Source organism: Bombina bombina, chromosome 1, assembly GCF_027579735.1.
Source record: "Bombina bombina isolate aBomBom1 chromosome 1, aBomBom1.pri, whole genome shotgun sequence".
NCBI classification, from domain to species: Eukaryota; Metazoa; Chordata; class Amphibia; order Anura; family Bombinatoridae; genus Bombina; species Bombina bombina.
Window position 1 is genome coordinate 274,180,275 of NC_069499.1, and position 24,055 is coordinate 274,204,329.

The 24,055-nt window shown below is 39.7% G+C and overlaps 1 protein-coding gene across 4 annotated transcripts in view; it reads left to right on the plus strand.

Annotated features, from left to right (window-relative positions):
- Positions 1-24,055, plus strand: part of ACTN1 (actinin alpha 1) — a 295,503-nt gene that overhangs the window by 185,731 nt on the left and 85,717 nt on the right. For 2 of the 4 annotated variants that reach the window (XM_053697995.1, XM_053697994.1), the window contains exons 16-20: positions 5,395-5,577; positions 5,694-5,828; positions 7,802-7,981; positions 12,507-12,653; positions 21,965-22,045. In XM_053697995.1, coding sequence (XP_053553970.1) covers positions 5,395-5,577; positions 5,694-5,828; positions 7,802-7,981; positions 12,507-12,653; positions 21,965-22,045 — 726 coding nt within the window. Of the gene's footprint in view, positions 1-5,394; positions 5,578-5,693; positions 5,829-7,801; positions 7,982-12,506; positions 12,654-21,964; positions 22,046-22,651; positions 22,718-24,055 lie in introns of all 4 variants that reach the window. The other 2 variants (XM_053697997.1, XM_053697996.1) reach the window with 2 other exon arrangements.

Below are 24,055 nucleotides of genomic sequence, written 5' to 3' on the forward strand. Positions count from 1 at the left end.
GAAGAGCCTTTTTGAAATGTGTTGAGGACCTCGTATCCATAGGTGTGATTGTTCCAGTTTCCTTATCAGAAAGGGGGAAAGGCTTTTATTCAAATCTGTTCATGGTTCCCAAACAAGAGTTAACATTTTGCCCCATTCTAGATTTGAAGTGTCTCAACAAATTGCTGAGCATTCCTTCTTTCAAAATGGAAACTATCTGGTCTATCCTTGCTTTAATTAAGGAGAAACAGTTCATGACCCCTATAGACTTGAAAGACGCATACCTTCATATTCCTATTCACAGAAACCATCATTTAGTTTCTTCAGTTTGCCTTCCTGGACAACCATTATCAGTTCATAGCTCTTCCGTTTGTACTAGCGATAGCTCCAATAATTTTTACTAAGGTTCTGGTAGCTTTTCTGGCAGTGGTCAGATTACAAGGAATTACGGTAGCTCCTTATTTTGACAATATTTTGGTTCAAGCTACCTCTTTATATTTAGCAAGCTCTCACTAGGAGAGGCCTCTGTGTGGTTCCTTCAGATGCACGGATGGAAGGTAAATCTGGAAAAGAGTTCCCTTCTTCCTAGTACAAGAATGTGTTTTCTGGGAACGATAATAGATTCTGTGACTCTGAAAATCTTTCTAACAGATCAACATCAAGCCAAACTTCAAGCTTCCTGCTGTTTGCTACAGTCTACTCCAATACCCTCGGTGGCTCAGTGTATGGAGGTGGTGGGACTTATGGTAGCAGCTACAGACATTCCTTTTTGCTCATTTCTATCTGAGACCTCTTCAGTTATGTATGCTCAGTCAATGGAACGGAAATCATTTTGACCTGTCTCAGATCAGTAAGATCCTTCAGTGGACAGAGACTTTAAATTGTCACTTTTCTGCCATTCACATTCTGGGAGTGGACAATTGGGAAGCAGATTTTCTGAGCATGCAAACTCTGCATCCCAGAAGGTGGTCGCTTCTTAAGGAAGTATTTTCAGAGAGGGGTTCTGGAGATAGACATAATGGCCTCATGTCTCAATGGTAATGTGCCCAGATACGGGTTGAGATGAAGAGACCCTCAAGCAGAGTTGGTGGACTTATTAGCGGTTCCGTGGAAGTTCAATCTTTATCTATTTCCTACAATTGCTTTTCTTCGTCGAGTTATTGCGCAAAGGTGTTTCAGTAATTCTGGTTGCTCTGGCGTGGCCCTGCAGAACTTGGTTTGCAGATCTTATGAAGGTGTCATCTGCTTCTACCTCAGAGATCGGACCTTCTGCATCAAGGTTATTTCTTTTATCAAAATCTAGATTTTCTGAAGCTGACTGCATGGAGATTGAACGACTAGTGTTGTCCAAGAGACGATTCTCTGACACAGTTATTGACACTGGTTCAGGCTCGTAAGCCAGTAACCAGACTTCTTTACCATAAGGAATGGCTAACTTATTTGTCTTGGTGTGAGGAGCAAGGTTTTCCTTGGCACAAGGTAAGGGTTCCTCATATTATTTTGTTCTCTTGAGGGACAGATGTTTTACTTCATAAGTTGGCTAAACCAGATGTTCAGGCTATTGCGAGAATTAGGCCTGTCTTCAAACCTGTTGCTCCTCCATGGAGTCTTAATCCTGTTCTTAGTTTTAGTCAACAGGCTCTGTTTAAGCCTATGCATTCTCTTGATATTAAACTTTTGTCATGGAACGTTTTATTTTTGTTGGCTATCTCTTCTGTTTGTAGAGTTTCTGAGTTATCTGATCTGCAGTGTGATCTGCCTATCTTATTTTTCATGCTGACAAGGCTGTTTTGCTTACTAAGTTGTTTTTTTACTTTGTCTACGCATAATATCAATCAGGAGATTGTAGTGCTGTATTTTTTTTTCTCCCAATCCTCCTTCCCAAAAGGAGCGTTTGTTACACAATTTGGACGTAGTTAGAGCCTTAAAGTTCTACCTTCATGCTACCAAGAAATTTCGTCTGTCTTTTTCCTGTTCATATGTACTCTGGTAAACGCAGGGGTCAGAAGGCCACTGCGATTTACCCTTTCTTTTTGGCTGAGAAGTTTAATTCGCATGGCTTATATGGAGGCGGGACAACCGCCTACTTCTGGGATTAGGGCACATTCTACCCATGCAGTGTCTTCATCTTGGGCCTCCAAGTTTGATATTTTTGCCTCCTTTTGGGAGAAAGGTTCTTCAAGCGGCGGTGCCTTCTGTAATTTATGCTTATCTGATAAATTATTTTCTTTCTTGGTAGTGAGAGTCCACAAACCCGTCCTGTGTCTTATGTAGCGGCAGCAGTTTTTCTGGCACCTCTGTACTCATTGTATCGCTTCACTTTTCCTTATCCTCTGCTTGAATTACTGAGAGGGTAGGGGAAGTGGGAGAGATGTTTTATACTTTGGGTTGTCTTTGCCTCCTCCTGGTGGCCAGGTGTTGTATTCCCATAGGTAATAAATGAATTTGTAGACTGTCTCACTGCCAAGAAAGAAAATGATTTATCAGGTAAGAAAAATTGTCTTATCTGTTCTGTTTACCTAATTTTAATTCTCAGAGAATTATTCATTCACCGATTTCTTTGTTTGTTTCCCTTACCAACTAGAAGTGCAATCTTATTCAAAGTTAGTTAAGTAATGACTTGTCAATTTCTAGTCATTTTTCATGTTATAGCGTTGGTCATATATTCTTTTCTTTTGAGTGATATTTTACTCCATTATGTTATTGGGTATACCTTGCATTGCGCTATTGGGTATACATTACATTAAGGTTTACCTTACATTGCGCTATTGGGTATACCTTACAGAGTACAATTCCTTCAGCCTACTAGAAGGCAAATTATTTTTTTCAAGCTAGCCTCAGGTTTTGTGGGTAATGTCCAACTTTTGATAATATCCGTGCTTGGTACCGTAATGATGTAAAGGAATATTGTGGCTTTGTTACCACTCTCTGCCGATATGTCTATAAAGAAGTACAAAGACTGATTTTACTGATAGCCCCAACATAGAGTGATAATATTCTTAGATCTCCAAGCAGAATATCCTTAGTTAGCCATCTGTTATGGATCGTAGGATATAATTAGTAGTAGTTAGGGTTAAAGGGACATTGTAGTGCAAAAAATAGGCTCTCAGTTGTTGGAATGTGTTATTTTTTTAATACTGCCAACCCTGCAAGTCTGTTTAAATTCCTGCAACAGGGTTAAACACATAGTTAAAGTACCGCAGAGAACTGCTGGTCCAAAGCAAACATAGCCACAAATCAGGAAAAAGCCACGGTGTGCAGCTGCACTAATCTGGAACAAACCTGGAAGAAAGAGTCATCCAATAGGAGGCAAGCTGTAACGGAGTGCCGTAGCCAGGGAGATCAACCCCAAGTGTGCATACCAAAATGAAAAAAAGTAGCAGGCACTACTCGGGGTGTTAAATAAAAGAAAAAATCTTTATTTAGCTTCCAAATAAAAAACACTGGAAACACTTGAACACTAGACATAAGGCAGACTAACAGACAATGAGGGACAGACAGCCTGACGTGTTTCGCACCCTCTAGTGGTGCTTAATCATAGGCTAAAGTGTTATGGAGCACGTATTCCTTATATACAGGTAAGTTAACCCTTCCCACACCGAAAAATATTTAAAACATAAGTAATACTTATACATTACAGCAGGGTTATACCTTGAATAAATATGAAATGCACATTAACAGAATACATTTTTAGTGGAAAACTCCTCTACTAATACAGGATAATTAGGAAAAAGACACAGAAGAAGATGGAGAAAAAAGAGGGGGAAAATCGAACAAAAAGGACAGAATTAATCAATTCCTTGAAATTTCTGATGGACTCAGTGTTTATAACCTATCACAATGTAATCTTACTAAAGATGAAAGAGCTGTTCTATCTAAGGGATTAGGCTTTGCCCCCACTAATAGGTTTTCTAGCTTTAATACCCTATTGGACATTAATACATTTATTCGCAAATTATCCTTAAAAGTTTTTTGCATTAACAAATAGGGATCAAGAAAATGAAACAGGTCTAGGTATGGAGACTGACAGTGAACACACCATTAACACACCGCATCTACCATTTCAAGATGCTTGTGCCATTGTCACTCTTGATGCCCTATACAATCCTGATAATGATCAGGGTGTCCCATATTTTCTCAGATTTTTTGATAACTAGGTTTTTCTTGTTAAATGGTGACATATCAATACCTGTATTAGTAGAGGGAGTTTTCCACTAAATATATTCTGTTGTTATTGTATATTTCATATTTATTCAAGGTATAACCCTGCTGTAATTTAAGTATTTATGTTTTTTAATATTTTTCAGTGTGTGAAGGGTTAACTTACCTGTATATAAGGAATACTTGCTCCTTAAAGGGACAGTCAACACCAGCATTTTTGTTGTTTTAAAAGATAGAGAATCCCTTAATTACCAATTCCCCAGTTTTGCATAAATAACAGTTATAATTATACACGTTTTACCTCTGTAATTACCTTGTATCTAAGCCTCAGCAGACTGCCCCCTCATTTCAGTGCTTTTGACAGACTTGAATTTTAGCCAATCGGAGATGTCTCCATGGTAAATTCACGTGCAAGAGCTCAATGTTATCTATATGAAACACGTGAACTAATACCCTCTAGTGGTGAAAAACTATCAAAATGCATTTAGATTAGAGGCAACCTTCAATTAGCATATGAACCTCCTAGGTTTAGCTTTTAGCTAAGAATACCAAGAGAACAAAGCAAAATTGAGGATAAAAGTAAATTGGAAAGTTGTTTAAAATGACATGCCCTATTTGAAACATAAAAGTTATTTTTGGACTTGACTGTCCCTTTAACACTTTAGCCTATGATTAAGCACCACTAGAGGGCGTGAAACGCGTCAGGCTGTCTGTCCATCATTGTCTGTTAGTCTGCCTTATGTCTAGTGTTTAAGTGTTTCCAGTTTTTTTTTTAATTGGAAGCTGAATAAAGATTTTCTCTTTTATTTAACACCCCAAGTAGTGCCTGCTACTTTTTTTTTCTTTTTGATAGCCACAAATCAGTATTGTCCGTTGCATAGCTTGGCTTTGATGGGATTACAATCCCTCTCAACACCTCCCAAAAAAAATGTAAAGCTCTTGACTGCACTTAAAAAAAAAAAATAGAAAACAATCTCATTGAGAAAATGCAGGTTTCAAAGAAAACTGTGTTGCAAGGGTGAAAGTGTTTGACTTAGTAAATTGTTTAGACAGGGTGCTTATGTTATCTGGTCATGGCTGAATCAATACTTTTACACTCACTAGTGTTCCTATTTAACTTATTTAAAAATTGTAATTTAATGTTAATCATGTTCAGTGAATCATATATGTCTTTTAGTGTCAATAATTTCAAAACTCCATATAGAGCACATTAAAAAATAAAGAAAATAAGTCCAGGTTTTACTTTAATCCCAGGGGTTAACAACAGCACATGAACAGTTTAAAGCAACATTGCCAGAGGCGGACAAAGAACGACAAGCCATTCTTGGAATTCATAATGAGGTGTCCAAAATTGCGCAGACTTACCATGTCAACATGGCAGGATCCAATCCTTATTCCACAATCTCGCCACAAGAGATCAACAAAAAGTGGGATCATGTAAGTTTGTTCATATATTATTTTTAAATTATATATGCAGTATACAAAAAATAGTGTTGTTTTGCACAGGTATACTCCAGCTGTGACCTAATCACATGTCCCTTTGTTATGTGCAGGTCCGACAACTGGTGCCTCGCAGGGATCAAGCACTGGTGGATGAACATGCACGACAGCAGCAGAATGAACGACTACGGAAACAGTTTGCTTCTCAAGCCAATGTTATTGGACCTTGGATACAAACTAAAATGCAGGTGAGTTGCTTGCCTGTTTGGTAGAAGATTGGATAAAAATTGGACAAAAATTACATACGCTAATTCAGCAGAGCATGGTGCATTACTGACCTTAGATGATTGCTTATTCCATGCAAACAGGGTTTAAAAACTATTAGCCATAGTGTTTCCCTGAAAACCAGGGGGGAATTCACAAAAAAAAATACATGTTTTTTGGCTGAGAGAGGCCTTGCCTTCTAGGGAGACTGCCCATACAGCCCTACAGTACCTTGGAAGTAGCTCCCACACTCACCTGAATTTACATGACTGAGGAGAGTATAAGCATTGTGGTAAAATCAGCTTGATTGACGGGACAAATAATGACATAAGACAGCTGGGAAGGAGCAAATCCAAGTTCTATGCATCCTGGTAATGGTTAAGAACAATGAGTAGGCCGGGGAGTCTGCTTGATTGACAAGAGTACAACTTTCGACAAGGTTGGGCTTCCAGAGATTAAGCCAATTAGAAAAAATAAGCTTATGATAATGTCTTGTTAGACTACAAATGCTGGGGTCCAGTAACATGCGATACACCTGATATAAGCATGACCGCCAACTACTGTGGTGTAAAAATGTTCAAATTGCTTTAATAAATTGTTTAATAAAAGCTCAGCTCAGTTATATATCCAAAGTATAACAGACAGTTTTCCAGCAGACCGTGACGCACTATTCCATATCTGTTCCCCAGTTTACACTGTGTAATGGAAAACAATGCAAATCTCTTCTTGTGTAATTAACAAGCCTAAATCTACAATAGATTAGCATTTGTAATTTGATTATGTAGGACTAAAACACTAAAATGTTATTGGTGTACATAACCTTACAAACTAGACATCACGAACTGTATCCAGCTTCCTTATAGTAACATAGTAAATTAGGTTGAAAAAAAGACTGTCCATCAAGTTAAACCTATACAAATCTAATGTACTTACAAAAAAGCTCCAGTTGAGCTAAAATTAATCCCATTAAAAAAGGTGACACATTTAACACAAGCAACCATATCCCTGAATTATGTTACTAGCCAGAAATGTGACCAAGCCATTTTTAAATTGTGTCCTCTTTTCTTGGAATAAACAGAGCTTCTGCCATCTCTGTATATGGGCCTTAAAGAGACATGAAACCCATTTTTTTTTCTTTCATGATTCTGATAGAGAATACAATGTTAAACAACTTTCCAATTTACTTCTATTATTTAATTTGCTTCATTCTCCTGTTATTTTTTGCTGAAAGGTTTATCTATGAAAGCTCAGGAGCAGCAAAGAACCCAGGTTATAGCTGCTGATTGGTGGATGCATATATATACTGATTGTCATTGGCTCACACATCTGTTCAGTCAGCAACCAGTAGTGAATTGCTGCTCATTCAACAAAGCATACCAAGAGAACAAAGATAAATAGTTAATAGGAGTAAATTAGAAAGTTTCTTAAAATTGCATGCTCTATCTGAATCGTGAAATAAAAAAAATGGATTTCATATCCCTTTAAATCTATTTATATAAAGTAATCATGTCACCTTGGTCTGTATTCTCTAGAGAGAGAAAAAGGTGCTTGAGGTGACATGATTACTTTATATAAATATATTTAAAGGGATAACAACACTTTTATTATAAAGCAGGTGCACTTATACTCAGCTACTATATTTTCTCAACTAGGTTAAAATGTAAAAATAGGTTATGTTTATCAAACTATCAGATATCAAAAAGTAATATTGATTTATTATTAAAAAGTAAAATTGATTAATTATAACACCATTTACAATACCCCAGTGCTTTGAAAGGGATGGTGTTAAAATGAGGGGGGCTGCCACAGTTTTGGGCCCAGTGAAGTTACAAATTAATTTATATGTGTGAGCACATGTGAAGCTCAGCACTTTCATACATCTGCCGTGAGTATATAGATGTGCCTGTGTCTCGCCCATGACTTGTTATAATACAGTGAGACCATTCTCTGTTTGCAGGAAATAGGTCGTATCTCCATAGAGATGCATGGGACCCTGGAGGATCAGCTTAACCATCTGCGGCAATATGAGAAGAGCATTGTTAACTACAAGCCAAAGATTGACCAGTTAGAAAGTGATCACCAGCAGATTCAAGAGGCACTTATCTTTGACAACAAGCACACTAATTATACCATGGAAGTAAGTATAAGTCTGCACTATATACAGGGATACCGGCTAGATAGTAGAAGTCTGCACTATATGCAGGATACCGGCTAGATAGTAGAAGTCTGCACTATATGCAGGATACCGGCTAGATAGTAGAAGTCTGCACTAGTACACTATATGCAGGATACCCGCTAGATAGTATAAGTCTGCACTATATGCAGGATACCGGCTAGATAGTAGAAGTCTGCACTAATGCACTATATGCAGGATACTGGCTAGATAGTAGAAGTCTGCACTATATGCAGGATACCGGCTAGATAGTAGAAGTCTGCACTAGTGCACTATATGCAGGATACCGGCTAGATAGTAGAAGTCTGCACTATATGCAGGATACCGGCTAGATAGTAGAAGTCTGCACTATATGCAGGATACCGGCTAGATAGTAGAAGTCTGCACTATATGCAGGATACCGGCTAGATAGTAGAAGTCTGCACTAGTACACTATATGCAGGATACCCGCTAGATAGTATAAGTCTGCACTATATGCAGGATACCGGCTAGATAGTAGAAGTCTGCACTAATGCACTATATGCAGGATACTGGCTAGATAGTAGAAGTCTGCACTATATGCAGGATACCGGCTAGATAGTAGAAGTCTGCACTAGTGCACTATATGCAGGATACCGGCTAGATAGTAGAAGTCTGCACTATATGCAGGATACCGGCTGGATAGTATAAGTCTGCACTAATGCACTATATACAGGGATACCGGCTAGATAGTAGAAGTCTGCACTATATACAGGGATACCGGCTAGATAGTAGAAGTCTGCACTATATACAGGGATACCGGCTAGATAGTAGAAGTCTGCACTAGTACACTATATGCAGGATACCGGCTAGATAGTAGAAGTCTGCACTATATACAGGGATACCGGCTAGATAGTAGAAGTCTGCACTAGTGCACTATATGCAGGATACCGGCTAGATAGTATGAGTCTGCACTAGTGCACTATATACAGGATACCGGCTAGATAGTATAAATCTGCACTAGTACACTATATGCAGGATACCGGCTAGATAGTAGAAGTCTGCACTAGTGCACTATATGCAGGATACCGGCTAGATAGTAGAAGTCTGCACTAGTGCACTATATGCAGGATACCGGCTAGATAGTAGAAGTCTGCACTAGTGCACTATATGCAGGATACCGGCTAGATAGTAGAAGTCTGCACTAGTACACTATATGCAGGATACCGGCTAGATAGTAGAAGTCTGCACTAGTGCACTATATGCAGGATACCGGCTAGATAGTAGAAGTCTGCACTATATACAGGGATACCGGCTAGATAGTATAAATCTGCACTAGTACACTATATGCAGGATACCGGCTAGATAGTAGAAGTCTGCACTAGTGCACTATATGCAGGATACCGGCTAGATAGTAGAAGTCTGCACTAGTACACTATATGCAGGATACCGGCTAGATAGTAGAAGTCTGCACTAGTGCACTATATGCAGGATACCGGCTAGATAGTAGAAGTCTGCACTAGTGCACTATATGCAGGATACCGGCTAGATAGTAGAAGTCTGCACTAGTGCACTATATGCAGGATACCGGCTAGATAGTAGAAGTCTGCACTAGTACACTATATGCAGGATACCGGCTAGATAGTAGAAGTCTGCACTAGTGCACTATATGCAGGATACCGGCTAGATAGTAGAAGTCTGCACTATATACAGGGATACCGGCTAGATAGTAGAAGTCTGCACTAGTGCACTATATGCAGGATACCGGCTATATGGTAACACTAATTATACCATGGAAGTAAGTATAAGTCTAGACTAGTACACTATATGCTAGATAGTATTAGTCTAGACAAGTACACTATATACAGGGATACTGGCTAGATAGTATGAGTCTGCACTAGTACACTATATGCTAGATAGTATTAGTCTAGACAAGTACACTATATACAGGGATACTGGCTAGATAGTATGAGTGTGCACTATATGCAGGATACCGGCTAGATAGTAGAAGTCTAGACAAGTACACTATATATACTAGTGCACTATATGCAGGATACCGGCTAGATAGTATAAGTCTGCACTAGTGCACTATATGCAGGATACCGGCTAGATAGTATAAGTCTGCACTAGTGCACTATATGCAGGATACCGGCTAGATATTATAAGTCTGCACTATATACAGGGATACTGGCTAGATAGTATAAGTCTGCACTAGTGCACTATATGCAGGATACCGGCTAGATAGTATAAGTCTGCACTAGTGCACTATATACAGGGATACTGGCTAGATAGTATAAGTCTGCACTATATACAGGGATACTGGCTAGATAGTATAAGTCTGCACTAGTGCACTATATGCAGGATACCGGCTAGATAGTATAAGTCTGCACTAGTGCACTATATACAGGGATACTGGCTAGATAGTATAAGTCTGCACTAGTGCACTATATGCAGGATACCGGCTAGATAGTATAAGTCTGCACTAGTATACTATATGCAGGATACCGGCTAGATATTATAAGTCTGCACTAGTATACTATATGCAGGATACCGGCTAGATAGTATAAGTCTGCACTAGTATACTATATGCAGGATACCGGCTAGATAGTATAAGTCTGCACTAGTGCACTATATGCAGGATACCGGCTATATGGTAACACTAATTATACCATGGAAGTAAGTATAAGTCTAGACTAGTACACTATATGCTAGATAGTATTAGTCTAGACAAGTACACTATATACAGGGATAATGGCTAGATAGTATAAGTCTCCACTAGTGCACTATATGCAGGATACCGGCTAGATAGTAGAAGTCTAGACAAGTACACTATATATACTAGTGCACTATATGCAGGATACCGGCTAGATAGTATAAGTCTAGACAAGTACACTATATATACTAGTGCACTATATGCAGGATACCGGCTATATGGTAACACTAATTATACCATGGAAGTAAGTATAAGTCTAGACTAGTACACTATATGCTAGATAGTATTAGTCTAGACAAGTACACTATATACAGGGATAATGGCTAGATAGTATAAGTCTCCACTAGTGCACTATATGCAGGATACCGGCTAGATAGTAGAAGTCTAGACAAGTACACTATATATACTAGTGCACTATATGCAGGATACCGGCTAGATAGTAGAAGTCTAGACAAGTACACTATATATACTAGTGCACTATATGCAGGATACCGGCTAGATAGTATAAGTCTAGACAAGTACACTATATATACTAGTGCACTATATGCAGGATACCGGCTAGATAGTATAAGTCTAGACAAGTACACTATATATACTAGTGCACTATATGCAGGATACCGGCTAGATGGTGTAAGTCTGCACTAGTGCACTATATGCTAGATAGTATTAGTCTAGACAAGTACACTATATACAGGGATACTGGCTAGATAGTATGAGTCTGCACTAGTGCACTATATGCAGGATACCGGCTAGATAGTAGAAGTCTGCACTATATACAGGGATACTGGCTAGATAGTAGAAGTCTGCACTATATACAGGGATACTGGCTAGATAGTAGAAGTCTGCACTATATACAGGGATACCGGCTAGATAGTAGAAGTCTGCACTAGTACACTATATGCAGGATACCAGCTAGATAGTATGTCTGCACTATATACAGGGATACTGGCTAGATAGTATAAGTCTGCACTATATACAGGGATACCGGCTAGATAGTAGAAGTCTAGACAAGTACACTATATATACTAGTGCACTATATGCAGGATACCGGCTAGATGGTGTAAGTCTGCACTAGTGCACTATATGCAGGATACCGGCTAGATAGTATAAGTCTGCACTAGTGCACTATATACAGGGATACTGGCTAGATAGTATGAGTCTGCACTAGTGCACTATATGCTAGATAGTATTAGTCTAGACAAGTACACTATATACAGGGATACCGGCTAGATAGTTTGAGTCTGCACTAGTGCACTATATACAGGGATACTGGCTAGATAGTATGAGTGTGCACTAGTGCACTATATGCAGGATACCGGCTATATGGTAACACTAATTATACCATGGAAGTAAGTATAAGTCTAAACTAGTACACTATATGTAAAAAAAAAAAATAATAATAATGTAATAAGGTGTTTAATGTCTTTTTAACAGAGCATGGATATTGCCTATTTTTAATCTAAGTATTATGTTCTGTGCAATACACTATTTCCTTCCCCCTTCTCCATGTGTAGTCCTGCCCCTTACTCACTGTGTGTACACAAGCTCCAAGAAGAATCCCTTTTTTCTTTCTATATTTTTCTCCTGTCTGTTTCTACTTTACGCTCACATCACTTTATCCTGCTGTTTTTAGTGTTTACCTCACAGCTGCAGGCATTTATACAGCTGGCCTGGGAGTCTACATAACCAAAGAAAACAACAAATAGCTTTGTATACATTGACAGTGGTTAGCTGCAATAAACCGAAAGTATCACTGAAAGGACTGTGAGTATCTACAAGGGAAATTGCCAACATGTGACTTTTTTTTTTATATTTCAGCATATCCGGGTAGGCTGGGAACAGCTCCTTACCACAATTGCTAGGACCATCAATGAGGTGGAGAACCAAATACTCACACGGGATGCAAAAGGCATCAGCCAAGAACAGATGAATGAATTCAGGAACTCTTTTAATCACTTTGATAGGGTAAGTTTGGCATTGAGAGAAGCATGTGTGTCTATAGATAGCACACATGTACCCGTGACTAAAGCTACACCATAGAGGATAAGTGTGTATAATCTACACTGCTATTTAGAACTAATACAACTGTATAGAGGAAGTATGTATGCATTGTAACTGATGTAAGGTGAGGCTGTGAATACGTGTTTAGTCTGAAGGAATGGGCAGTGCAGCCATTTTAACTAAGCTAACTTGTGTGGGAAAGCTTGTGTGTCTGCTCTAGTATGTAATGTTACTGTGTAGCATTTTAGTATATGCAGTTACTGAATGTTAATCAACAATTATTTTTGTAGTAACAAGGACTTGTGTAATGTTAGACATAGTTCTGCCCCAAGAGGACTGCGCTATAATAATGCTACAAAGTAACAGTATCAAACTTGATGAGACACACAGATCTTCATTTCAGGATTCTTCAAACTTGTCCCCCCCATGACCAAGAGCAATGACATCACAATTCAAATACTTTTAGTAGTAAAATGTCTTACATTTACATAGTATAATTAGTGTTCCCCTTGACATTACTTTGCTTGCCTTGACAATACTTACTACTATTGAATGTTATATTTGCCTATTTTAAATGTAATATTAGATTTAAGGAACACACGAGATAGCGAAATTTAAAAAAGCTTGCTCATCAAATGCAAATTTAAGACGCAGCTCTGCACCTCAGAAGTAGCAGGATCAACAACCCCAACACTCACTCATTTGGATGATTGGCATGCCCTGCTCTCACGCAATTGGTTGCTCCAGGGTAGGGGGTGGCATTGCAGAAGAAACGTCCTGCTCAATGCTAAATTTTGCCATGTGATACAGCATTGCAATTGACAAGTTTTTCTACTTGTAGACATGTCCATCTGCAATCATTTTACATTTTGCCCTATAAGACTGAATGTTAGAATATTAAAGTAATAGTCATTTAATGATTCAGATAGAGCATGCAATTTTAGGCAACTTTCTAATTTACTCCTATTATCAATTTTTCTTTGTTCTCTTGGTATCTTTATTTGAAAAAGCAATAATGTTGGTATAGGAGCCGGACCATTTTTGGTTCAGCACCTGGGTAGCTCTTGCTGATTGTTGTCTAAATGTAGCCACCAATCAGCAAGCACTACCCAGGTGCTGAACAAAAAATGGGCCGGCTCCTAAGTTTACATTCAAATAAAGATACCAAGAGAACAAAGAAAAATTGATAATAGGCGTAAATTAGAAAGTTGCTTAAAACTGCTGCTCTATCTGAATCATGAAAGTTTAATTTTGACTAGACTATTCCTTTAAAGTACATGTCAAGTTTGAACGTCACTTTCAAAACAGAACAAAGTAACATTTGTTTGAACAGTGAAAGTTAAAGTGAAAACTGTTAACATTTGTATTTGGAACAGACAATGTGACCAGTATCTTGGTTCTGGGAGCTGACCTTTAGTTTGAAGAACCCTGCTCTAATTAACACTACAGCTCTCCATAAAGTGTCAAACCTTGATGCCACACAAGTATTCTTTATTATTTTGGCTGCACTCATCTATTATACTCTGTTTCTTTTACAAGATATGACGAGTCCACAGATTTCATCCTTACTTATGGGATTACGCCTCCTGGTCAGCAGGAAGTGGCAAAGAGCACCACAGCAGAGCTGTATATATAGCTTCTTCCTTCCCTCCCACTCCAGTCATTCTCTTCGCCTGTGTTAGTGATAGGAAGAGGTAAAGTGAGGTGTTAGTTTAGATTCTTCAATCAAGAAGTTTTTTATTTTAAAATGGTGCCAGTGAGTACTATTTTTCTCAGGGAGAAATCATCAGTCGCTTAATCCCTAAGAGGAGTGGAGACATTTTATTTTTCTGCCATGATGTTGATGATCTTGGCAAACGTTATCTAAGATCCATACTAGTTCCCACAGAGCAGCTTGAAGGTAATGTAAAGAAAAATCTTCAGGGTGGAGAACGGTGTCATGCTACAAGCAGCATTGAGGTATGTTCAGTCTTCTGTTTTCTGGGGAGACTTGATACATCAGAACAGGCTGACATTATTCCCTAACTGGGAAGGGGTAATCGGTATGCACTATAAGAAGGAATGGTGTTCCTGGAATTCCATTCATTGTACTTATTTAATAGTGTGCTGTTTTCACTTTAAATTTTCTGTGTGGGCTGACGCTGGGAGATGCGGTTCTGGCTTCGTTATTTTGTGGTTATAACTGACTGACAGGGGACTTTATTCTCTGAGATGCGCTTTAGTGTTTATAAGAGGGGCACATGGCTTTTGTATATGGAGACCGACATGTTTGTTATCTACCCATGCTGGTCTTGGTACGGCTAGAGTTACGCCCACAGTGGGAGGGGCCTATTTTCGCCCGCTCAGCCACGCAGTGTGTTTTCCGGATCGGCAGCAAAGTCCTGAGGCTCCGGTGGGGCCTAGCTCAGTTTTACAATCGTAGGGCCCAGCTCAGTTTTACAATCGTAGGGCCCAGAAAGACTTGAATTTCTTCAGTGTGATCTGGGGGCAGGTAGGCGCCGCAGCAGAGCTGTGGCGAGGTGCAGGGGCCTGGATTGCTATAAATGAATAAAGCTCATAAAGTTGTTATAAATTGATATATTATATACCCTAACAAGTGGTGCAATATTGTTAAGCTATTTTGGGTACATTAGGATGTTTTTTTACTGCTGCAAACGTTGTTTTTGTGATAACAGAAAAATTGTTGCGCTTTTATTATTTTAAGGCGCAGTACATTTTTTCTTTTTTATATATGTTTTGACTCAGAGTACAATATATCAAATAAAGAACAACTATTATTGCTAGTCTGTTTAACATGTCTGACCTTGAGGAAACTACTTGTTCTATGTGTTTAGATGCCATTGTGGAACCCCCTCTTACTTTTTGTCCCTCATGTACTGAAAGGGCCTTACAATGTAAAGAGCAACTTTTCTTTAAGGGAAGTGTGCCTAAGGATGATTCTCAGTCTGATGAGAATCAGGGTATGCCGCTAAATTCTCCCCAAGTGTCAAAACCTTTAACGCCCACCCATGCGACGCCAAGTTCTTCAACCGCGTCTACTTCATTTACTCTGCAGGATATGGCTGCAGTTATGTCATCTACTCTTACAGATGTCTGTCTAAGTTGCCAGTGTTACAGGGCAAACGCAGCAGGGCAGAAGTCAATGTGAATACTGCAACCTCTGATGCTTTGTTGGCTATTTCCGATGTACCCTCACAGGGATTTGAATTGGGGGTCAGGGAACTTCTGTCTGAGGGGGAACTTTCCAATTCGGACGTCATGTCCTTTAGATTTAAGCTTGAACACCTCCACCTATTATTTCGGGAGGTTTTAGCGACTCTGGATGATTGTGACTCTATTGTGGTTCCACCAGAGAAATTATTACGCGGGAATGGGAAAGACCGGGTATCCCGTTCTCACCTTCTCCTAATTTTAAGAAAATGTATCCCATATCTGACACTGTTCGGGACTCTTGGCAAACAGTCCCTAAGGTGGAGGGGAGCTATATCAACCCTGGCTAAGGGTACAACTATTCCTATTGAGGACAGTTGTGCTTTCAAAGACCCTATGGATTAGAAATTGGAGGGTCTTCTAAAAAAGTTATTTATTCATCAGGGTTTCCTTTTACAACAGACGGCCTGCATTGTACCAGTTACTACTGCGGCGGCCTTCTGGTTTGACACCTTAGAAGAGTCTCTTAAGACTGAGACTCCTTTAGAGGACATTTTAGATAGAATTAAGGCTCTTAAGCTGGCTAATTCTTTTATTACGGATGCCGCCTTTCAAATTGCCAAATTGGCGGCTAAGAATGCCGGATTTGCCATTTTAGCGCGTAGGGAGTTATGGTTAAAATCGTGGTCGGCTGATGTGTCATCTAAGTCAAAGCTTTTGGCTATTCCTTTCAAAGGAAAAAACCCTATTCGGGCCTGACTTGAAAGAAATCATTTCTGACATTACGGGAGGTAAGGGTCATCTCCTACCTCAGGATAGAACAGCTAAACTGAGGGGTAAACAAAATAATTTTCGTTCCTTTCAGAACTTCAAAGGAGTCCCCTCTTCTTCCTCGTCTTCCGCTAAACAGGAAGGGAATTTTGCTCAGGCCAAGTCCATCTGGAGACCCGACCAGGCTTGGAACAAGGGTAAACAACATAAGAAACCCGCTGCTGCTACCAAAACAGCATTAAGGGGCGGCCCCCGATCCGGGACCGGATCTAGTAGGGGGCAGGCTTTCTCTCTTTGCCCAGGCTTGGGTAAGAGATGTTCAGGATCCCTGGACACTGGAAATCGTGTCCCAAGGGTATCAACTGGAATTCAAAAATTCTCTCCAAGGGGGAGGTTTCTTCTTTCACGATTGTCTGTAGACCAGATAAAAAGAGAGGCGTTCTTACGTTGTGTAAAAGACTTCTCTACTATGGGAGTAATTTGTCCCGTTCCAATACTGGAACAGGGGCAGGGATTTTACTCAAATCTTTTCGTGGTTCCCAAAAAAGAGGGCACGTTTCGACCTATTTTAGATCTAAAAAGTCTAAACAAGTTTCTCAGAGTCTGATCCTACAAGATGGAGACTATTCAAAATATTCTGCCATTAATCCAGGAGGGTCTATATATGACTATTGTGGACTTGAAGGATGCATATCTTCATATTCCTATCCACAAGGATCATCACCAGTTCCTAAGGTTTGCCTTCCTGGACAAACATTTTCAGTTCGTGGCTCTTCCCTTCGGGTTGCCACAGCACCCAGGATCTTCACGAAGGTTCTAGGGTCCCTTCTGGCGGTTCTCAGTCCGCGGGGTATTGCAGTGGCGCCTTATCTAGACAATATTCTGATCCAGGCGTTGTCTTACCATCTGACAAAGTCTCATACAGACATGGTTCTGTCCTTTCTAAGGACTCACGGGTGGAAGGTGAATCTAGAAAAGAGTTCGCTAATTCCACAGACAAGGGTTCCCTTCTTGGGAACTCCGTCAAGAAAATTTTCATGGATATGGAATCTATCAGAGGTCAGGAAGTTAAAGATTCTGAATACATGCCGAACCCTTCAGTCCAATCCTCGGCCATCAGTGGCTCAGTGCATGGAGGTAATAGGATTGATGGTGGCGGCAATGGACATCATTCCTTTTGCTCGTTTTCATCTCAGACCGCTACAATTGAGCATGCTCAGGCAATGGAATGGAGATTATGCAAATTTGTCTCCTCAGATAGATCTGGATCAGGAGACAAGAGACTGTCTTCTTTGGTGGTTGTCGCTGGATCATCTGTCCCAAGGGACGTGCTTCCGCAGACCCTCATGGGTGATAGTGACAACGGACGCCAGTCTACTAGGTTGGGGTGCAGTCTGGAATTCCCTGAAGGCTCAGGGTGTGTGGACTCAGTCGGAGTCTCTACTTCTAATCAATATTCTGGAATTGAGAGCAATATTCAATGCGCTTCAGGCATGGCCTCAGTTTGCTTCGGCCAAATTAATCCGCTTTCAGTCGGACAACATCACGACTGTGGCTTACATCAATCATCAGGGAGGAAAAAGGAGTTCCTTAGCGATGACGGAAGTATCCAAGATAATTCGATGGGCGGAGGCTCACTCTTGTTATCTATCAGCAATCTACATCCCAGGAGTGGACGACTGGGAAGCTGACTTTTTAAGCAGACAGACGTTTCAGCCGGGGGAGTGGGAACTCCATCCGGAGGTCTTTACCACTCTGATTCTCAGATGGGGCAGACCGGAATTGGATCTCATGGTGTCTCGTCAGAATGCCAACCTCCCAAGATACGGATCCAGGTCAAGGGATCCTCAGGCCGAACTGATAGATGCCTTGGCAGTGCCTTGGTGTTTCCACCGTTTGCTCTCCTTCCCCGAGTGATTGCACGGATCAAACAGGAGAGGGCTTTGGTATGCCAATCTAGTGGACATGTCCTCTCTGCTGCCGTGGAAGCTTCCATTGAGGCAGGACCTTCTCATTCAGGGACCCTTCCAACATCTGAATCTAGTTTCTCTGCAGCTGACTGCTTGGAGATTGAATGCTTGATTTTATCTAAGCGGGGGTTCTCTGATTCGGTCATTGATACTTTGATTCAGGCACGTAAGCCTGTCACTAGAAAGATCTACCATAAGATATGGCGTAAAAATCTTTATTGGTGCGAATCCAAGGGCTACTCATGGAGTAGAGTTAGGATTCCCAGGATTTTATCTTTTCTCCAAGAAGGATTGGAGAAGGGGTTATCAGCAAGTTCCTTAAAGGGACAAATTTCTGCTTTGTCGATTTTACTACACAAGCGGTTGGCAGATTTTCCAGACGTTCAGTCTTTTTGTCAGGCTCTGGCCAGAATCAAGCCTGTGTTTAGACCAATTGCTCCACCCTGGAGTTTGAATTTAGTTCTTAATGTTCTTCAAGGGGTTCCATTTGAACCCATGCATTCCATAGATATTAAGTTGTTATCTTGGAAGGTTTTATTTTTGGTTGCTATTTCTTCTGCTCGTAGAGTTTCCGAGCTTTCAGCGTTACAATATGACTCTCCTTATCTTATTTTTCATTCTGATAAGGTGGTTTTACGTACCAAACCTGGTTTTCTTCCTAAGGTTGTTTCTAATAAGAATATTAATCAGGAAATTGTTGTTCCTTCATTGTGTCCACTCCTAATCCTTCTTCTAAGAAGGAGCGTTTGTTGCATAACTTGGACGTGGTCCGTGCCCTGAAGTTTTACTTGCAGGCGACTAAAGAATTTCGTCAATCATCTTCTTTATTTATTGGTTTTTTCTTGAAAGCGTAGGGGTCAGAAAGCTTTGGCTACCTTTCTTTCTTTTTGGCTGAAGAGTATCATCCGTCTGGCATATGAGACTGCTGGCCAGCAGCCTCCTGAAAGAATTACAGCTCATTCCACTAGGGCTGTGGCTTCCTCATGGGCATTTAAAAACGATGCTTCTGTTGAGCAGATTTGCAAGGCTGCAACTTTGTCGTCTCTTCACACTTTTTCCAAATTTGACACTTTTGCTTCATCTGAGGCTGGTTTTGGGAGAAAGGTTCTTCAAGCAGTGGTGCCTTCCGTTTAGGTTCCTGTCTTGTCCCTCCCTTTCATCCGTGTCCTATAGCTTTGGTATTGTATCCCATAAGTAAGGATGAAATCCGTGGACTCTTCATATCTTGTAAAAGAAAAGTAAATTTATGCTTACCTGATTTATTTCTTTTACGATATGACGAGTCCACGGCCCACCCTGTTATTTCTAAGACAGGTATTTATTTTTGTTAAACTTCAGTCACCTCTGTACCTTTTGGCTTTTCCTTTTTCTTCCTAACTTCGGTCGAATGACTGGAGTGGGAGGGAAGGGAGGAGATATGTATACAGTTCTGCTGTGGTGCTCTTTGCCACTTCCTGCTGACCAGGAGGCGTAATCCCATAAGTAAGGATGAAATCAGTGGACTCGTCATATAGTAAAAGAAATAAATTTATCAGGTAAGCATAAATTTCCTTTTTTAGTTGTATTTCTAAATAGAGAAATGTTTAACACTTTAAAACTACAAAGTCTGTATTCATTGTGAAACAGAATTTATAATCCCTTTCATGAGTTATATGGAACAGAACAAACATTCAGAATATTAAGACCCCCACATCTGAATGAATAGAACATTAATATAATTCTCAGTTATAAAAGGGATATTAAAACACTAAATGCTAGATATAATAATGTAGACGGTATGTAGATATATTTTAAAAATTAGATTTGTTGTTTAAACATTAAAGAAATAAGTGTAGCGTTTTAGTTTCTATACATTAATTGGTTTCTAACCTAGGTTTTCCTTATCTCTTCTGCTTAGGACAATTAGGGAGAGATATATAAGGGCGCCACTAAAGTGTGAAGAGAGTGGCTGTGTGGAATATAGCATTGTTAATCCTCTAATAGAGTTAAAAGAACACAAAACACAGTAGAATAGAATAATCCACAAATACTTAATAAAAAAGACAATGCAAATGCACTTATTTTAATTTAAAATTGGTAGTAGATTTTTTTTCTGACAATTTTTAGTTACATTTTTCTTCCCCCTGCATCATGTGACAACCATCAGCCAATCACAAAGTGCATTATGTATATTCTGTGAATCTTGCACATGCTCAGTATGAGTGTGAGTAAAAAGAGACTGCGCACATTTAGATAATGGAAGTGAATTGGAAAGTTGTTTAAAACTGCATGCTCTGTCTGATTCATGTTTGTTTGACTTTAGTGTCCCTTTAATTTAACAGTTCATTTCTAACTGTTCCAACTGGTTTCAGCAGGGAACATGAGAAAAATCTAGTATACATGTTAACTAATAAACATATAATAACAGAGTAGTTTATTTTGTGCTAGGCTGAATGAATCGCTAATACGCCATTGTATAAAAACCTTTATACGTATATAAATATTACCCTGGTATAAATTGGAACCTTCGTTAAATTTTTTTTATTTTTTTTTAATAAAATCACTCTGTAATATGGAGTTTCTGTTATATGAATAAAGCAGATTACTAATATTCCTGTATAGAGGAAGAATGCACATCTGCATACAAAACGCCATATATACCACATTTATAAAGCGAATATGACTTGCACTCTTTCATATTCATAGCACGACACACAATACACTGTAACTTCCTGTTACACAAGACTAATATTTCATTGTAAGGACAATGTATGTATATAAACTGCATTCATTTATACGTAACAAATACTTTGACTACAGAGAAATTGCACATTTATTAATAGCATCATGATACAGATAAGCTAACATTATGCAGGAAGAGCATGTGTGTCTGAATAATTCAGTTATGCATAATAAGTTGTTGTATATGTTTCTGTCTAAAGTGCATTGTTTCACATTATTAATACACTGGAAGTTTGTACAAATAGCACAGTGTTATGCATGGCTAATACACGGATGAACAGGAAGTGCACATGGCTTCATATTGCTGTTGTTATGAGAGGTTTTTGAAGCCTGCTTTTATTTGTAAGTCTGAGCGAGAATGAGATCCACTTTTATAATGGTTTTAAGTGATATGTATTTTTAATTCTGTTATGCCCATCTTCTGCAAGTCGTTAACCAAGATCACTGAGAAATGCTTGTCCAGTCCCTGTGCACGACTCTTTAGTTTTAAGTACATACTGAACACAATGTATTTGATAATGGTGTTTTTCTCTGCCCTCTGCATGTTCTTTCTGTGCTCTTTCTGTTGCATGATCCGCCATTCACAATCTGCCACTTATTTGCTCTCCCATTCACGCACCCTGGCATGGCATGTTGTGGACACGCGGCACATTCTATAACTAGGAGCACTCTGGGACACTTGGCCCTGACGAATTCAAAGCCTGTCTGATCAGCTTGGGTTACGATATTGGAAACGATCCTCAGGTACTGAGCACTAGAGTGTGTTTGTATAAATGAGAGTACTTATCCCATACTGTTCTACAACTGAGGAGGTTCTTGCTCTTCATGTTTGCTGATGATTCCAGGGACAGTTTTAATGTTGTTTATGATGTATATTAAGAAATGTTTTTTTTTCTTTCTATTTTTCAATCTTCTGATAATTCATTCTGCCTTTCCTATTTAACATTCAATCTGTTTCACTTTAACTGCTTCTAAACTCTATTGCAAACTATGTATTCTATCTAATTCTATTTTTGCAATCCTTCCACTAACCATTTTTGTCACCTAATTGTATCTCTCTTTTTTTAATACTTTCATTGTTTCCAAATATAATTCTCTATTTCTCTTATTTTTGTGTTTTGCATCTGGGCACCCACCAACTTGCCACACACTGTTCTCTGTTTTTATCGCCAATTCCCAACATATATTTTTGTTGCCAACTTACCTGCTCCATTCCACCCTCATTGTACCTGCTCCATATACTTTTTTTGTCTTCAATTCTGTATATGTCTCTCTGCTTTTTGCTCTCTTGACTGTCAACTCCTTTGCACATTTCTCTGCTCCACACTGTCCTATTTGGATGTTATGCAGAAGAAGACAGGAATGATGGACAGCGATGATTTCCGAGCTTGTCTAATCTCCATGGGGTACAATATGGTAATGTAATCTGCTCCAATCCTGGTTTTCTTTAATAATGTGAGAGGTACATAAAACTGATGCACACTGAACAATTATTGTAATAGTTGCTACAAATGCTATTCATGCTGCACATCAAAATCTGGTGCTCATTGTGACATAGCACACGCACAAACAGATAACGCACACCTGATGCATTATTATAATTAATTGGCTTGGGTAGGGTTTATTTGCCCTTTAAAGTCCATCAAAGATGGTCCCTCAGGACAAAGGCACCCTCTAGAGGCTGCCGTTGATGGTGCTTCATTTTTTATTAGCCCTTGAATGTGTCTCACCAGTCATAAGGTCCTGATATTTCTGTTAATTAGATTAGAAGATAAAGTGATTTTCTTCCTAAATGGAAAGAGTCCACAGCTGCATTTATTACTTTTGGGAAATAAGAACCTGGCCACTAGGAGGAGGCAAAGACACCCCACCCAAAGGCTTAAATACTCCTCCCACTTACCTCATCCCCCAGTCATTCTTTGCCTTTTGTCCCAGGAGGTTGGCAGAGAAGTGTCAGAAGTGTGTTTGTCTCTTATGGAGGGTAGTACTCTTCGACATGGGACGGGAGTTTTAAGTAATCCTATCAGTCTCTCAGTGAGGGCCTGGATGAAAGTTAGAGTCCAGAGATGCATGGACAATCTTTCTGCGAAACCATCCTGAGTCATATTAACAGCTCCACAAGCAATTGGTGTTGTCTAACTTTGCTTCGCTGTCTGCTTTCTTCTCTCAAGTCCATGGCAGAGGCGCTGCTTCTATTCTTCACACTTGAAGGGCCGTGTTCCTGTTCCACGGCATAGATTCCGGTAAGATCGTGTCATTCTACTTCATCAGAATGTACTGTAACTTATTTCCTGTAAGGAACAGTGACGTGCAGTGAGGTCAGAGGCAGGTGAGGCACTGGCTAGGATATGCCTTCATTCTTTAGATATCCTTTGTTGAAGAAATAGCAATATACATGGGTGAGCCAATTGTGCAGCCACCTATCAGCAGCTACTGAGCATATTTAGATATGATTTTCAACAAAGGATATCAAGAGAATGAAGGAAATTAGATATTAGATGTAAATTGGACAGAAGGGGTGGGAGAGACAGGGAGAGAGAGATAGACAGACAGAGATACAGAGGGGGAGAGAGAGACAAAGAGACAGAGGAGAAAGAGAGAGAGAGAGAGAGACAGAGGGTAGAGAGACAAAGAGACCATGGGGGAGAATGAGACACATGGATAGAGACAGAGGGGGTGGGAGAGACAGGGAGAGAGAGAAAGAGAGACACAGAGGAGAGAGAGACAGAGGGGGAGGGAGAGAGAGACAGAGGG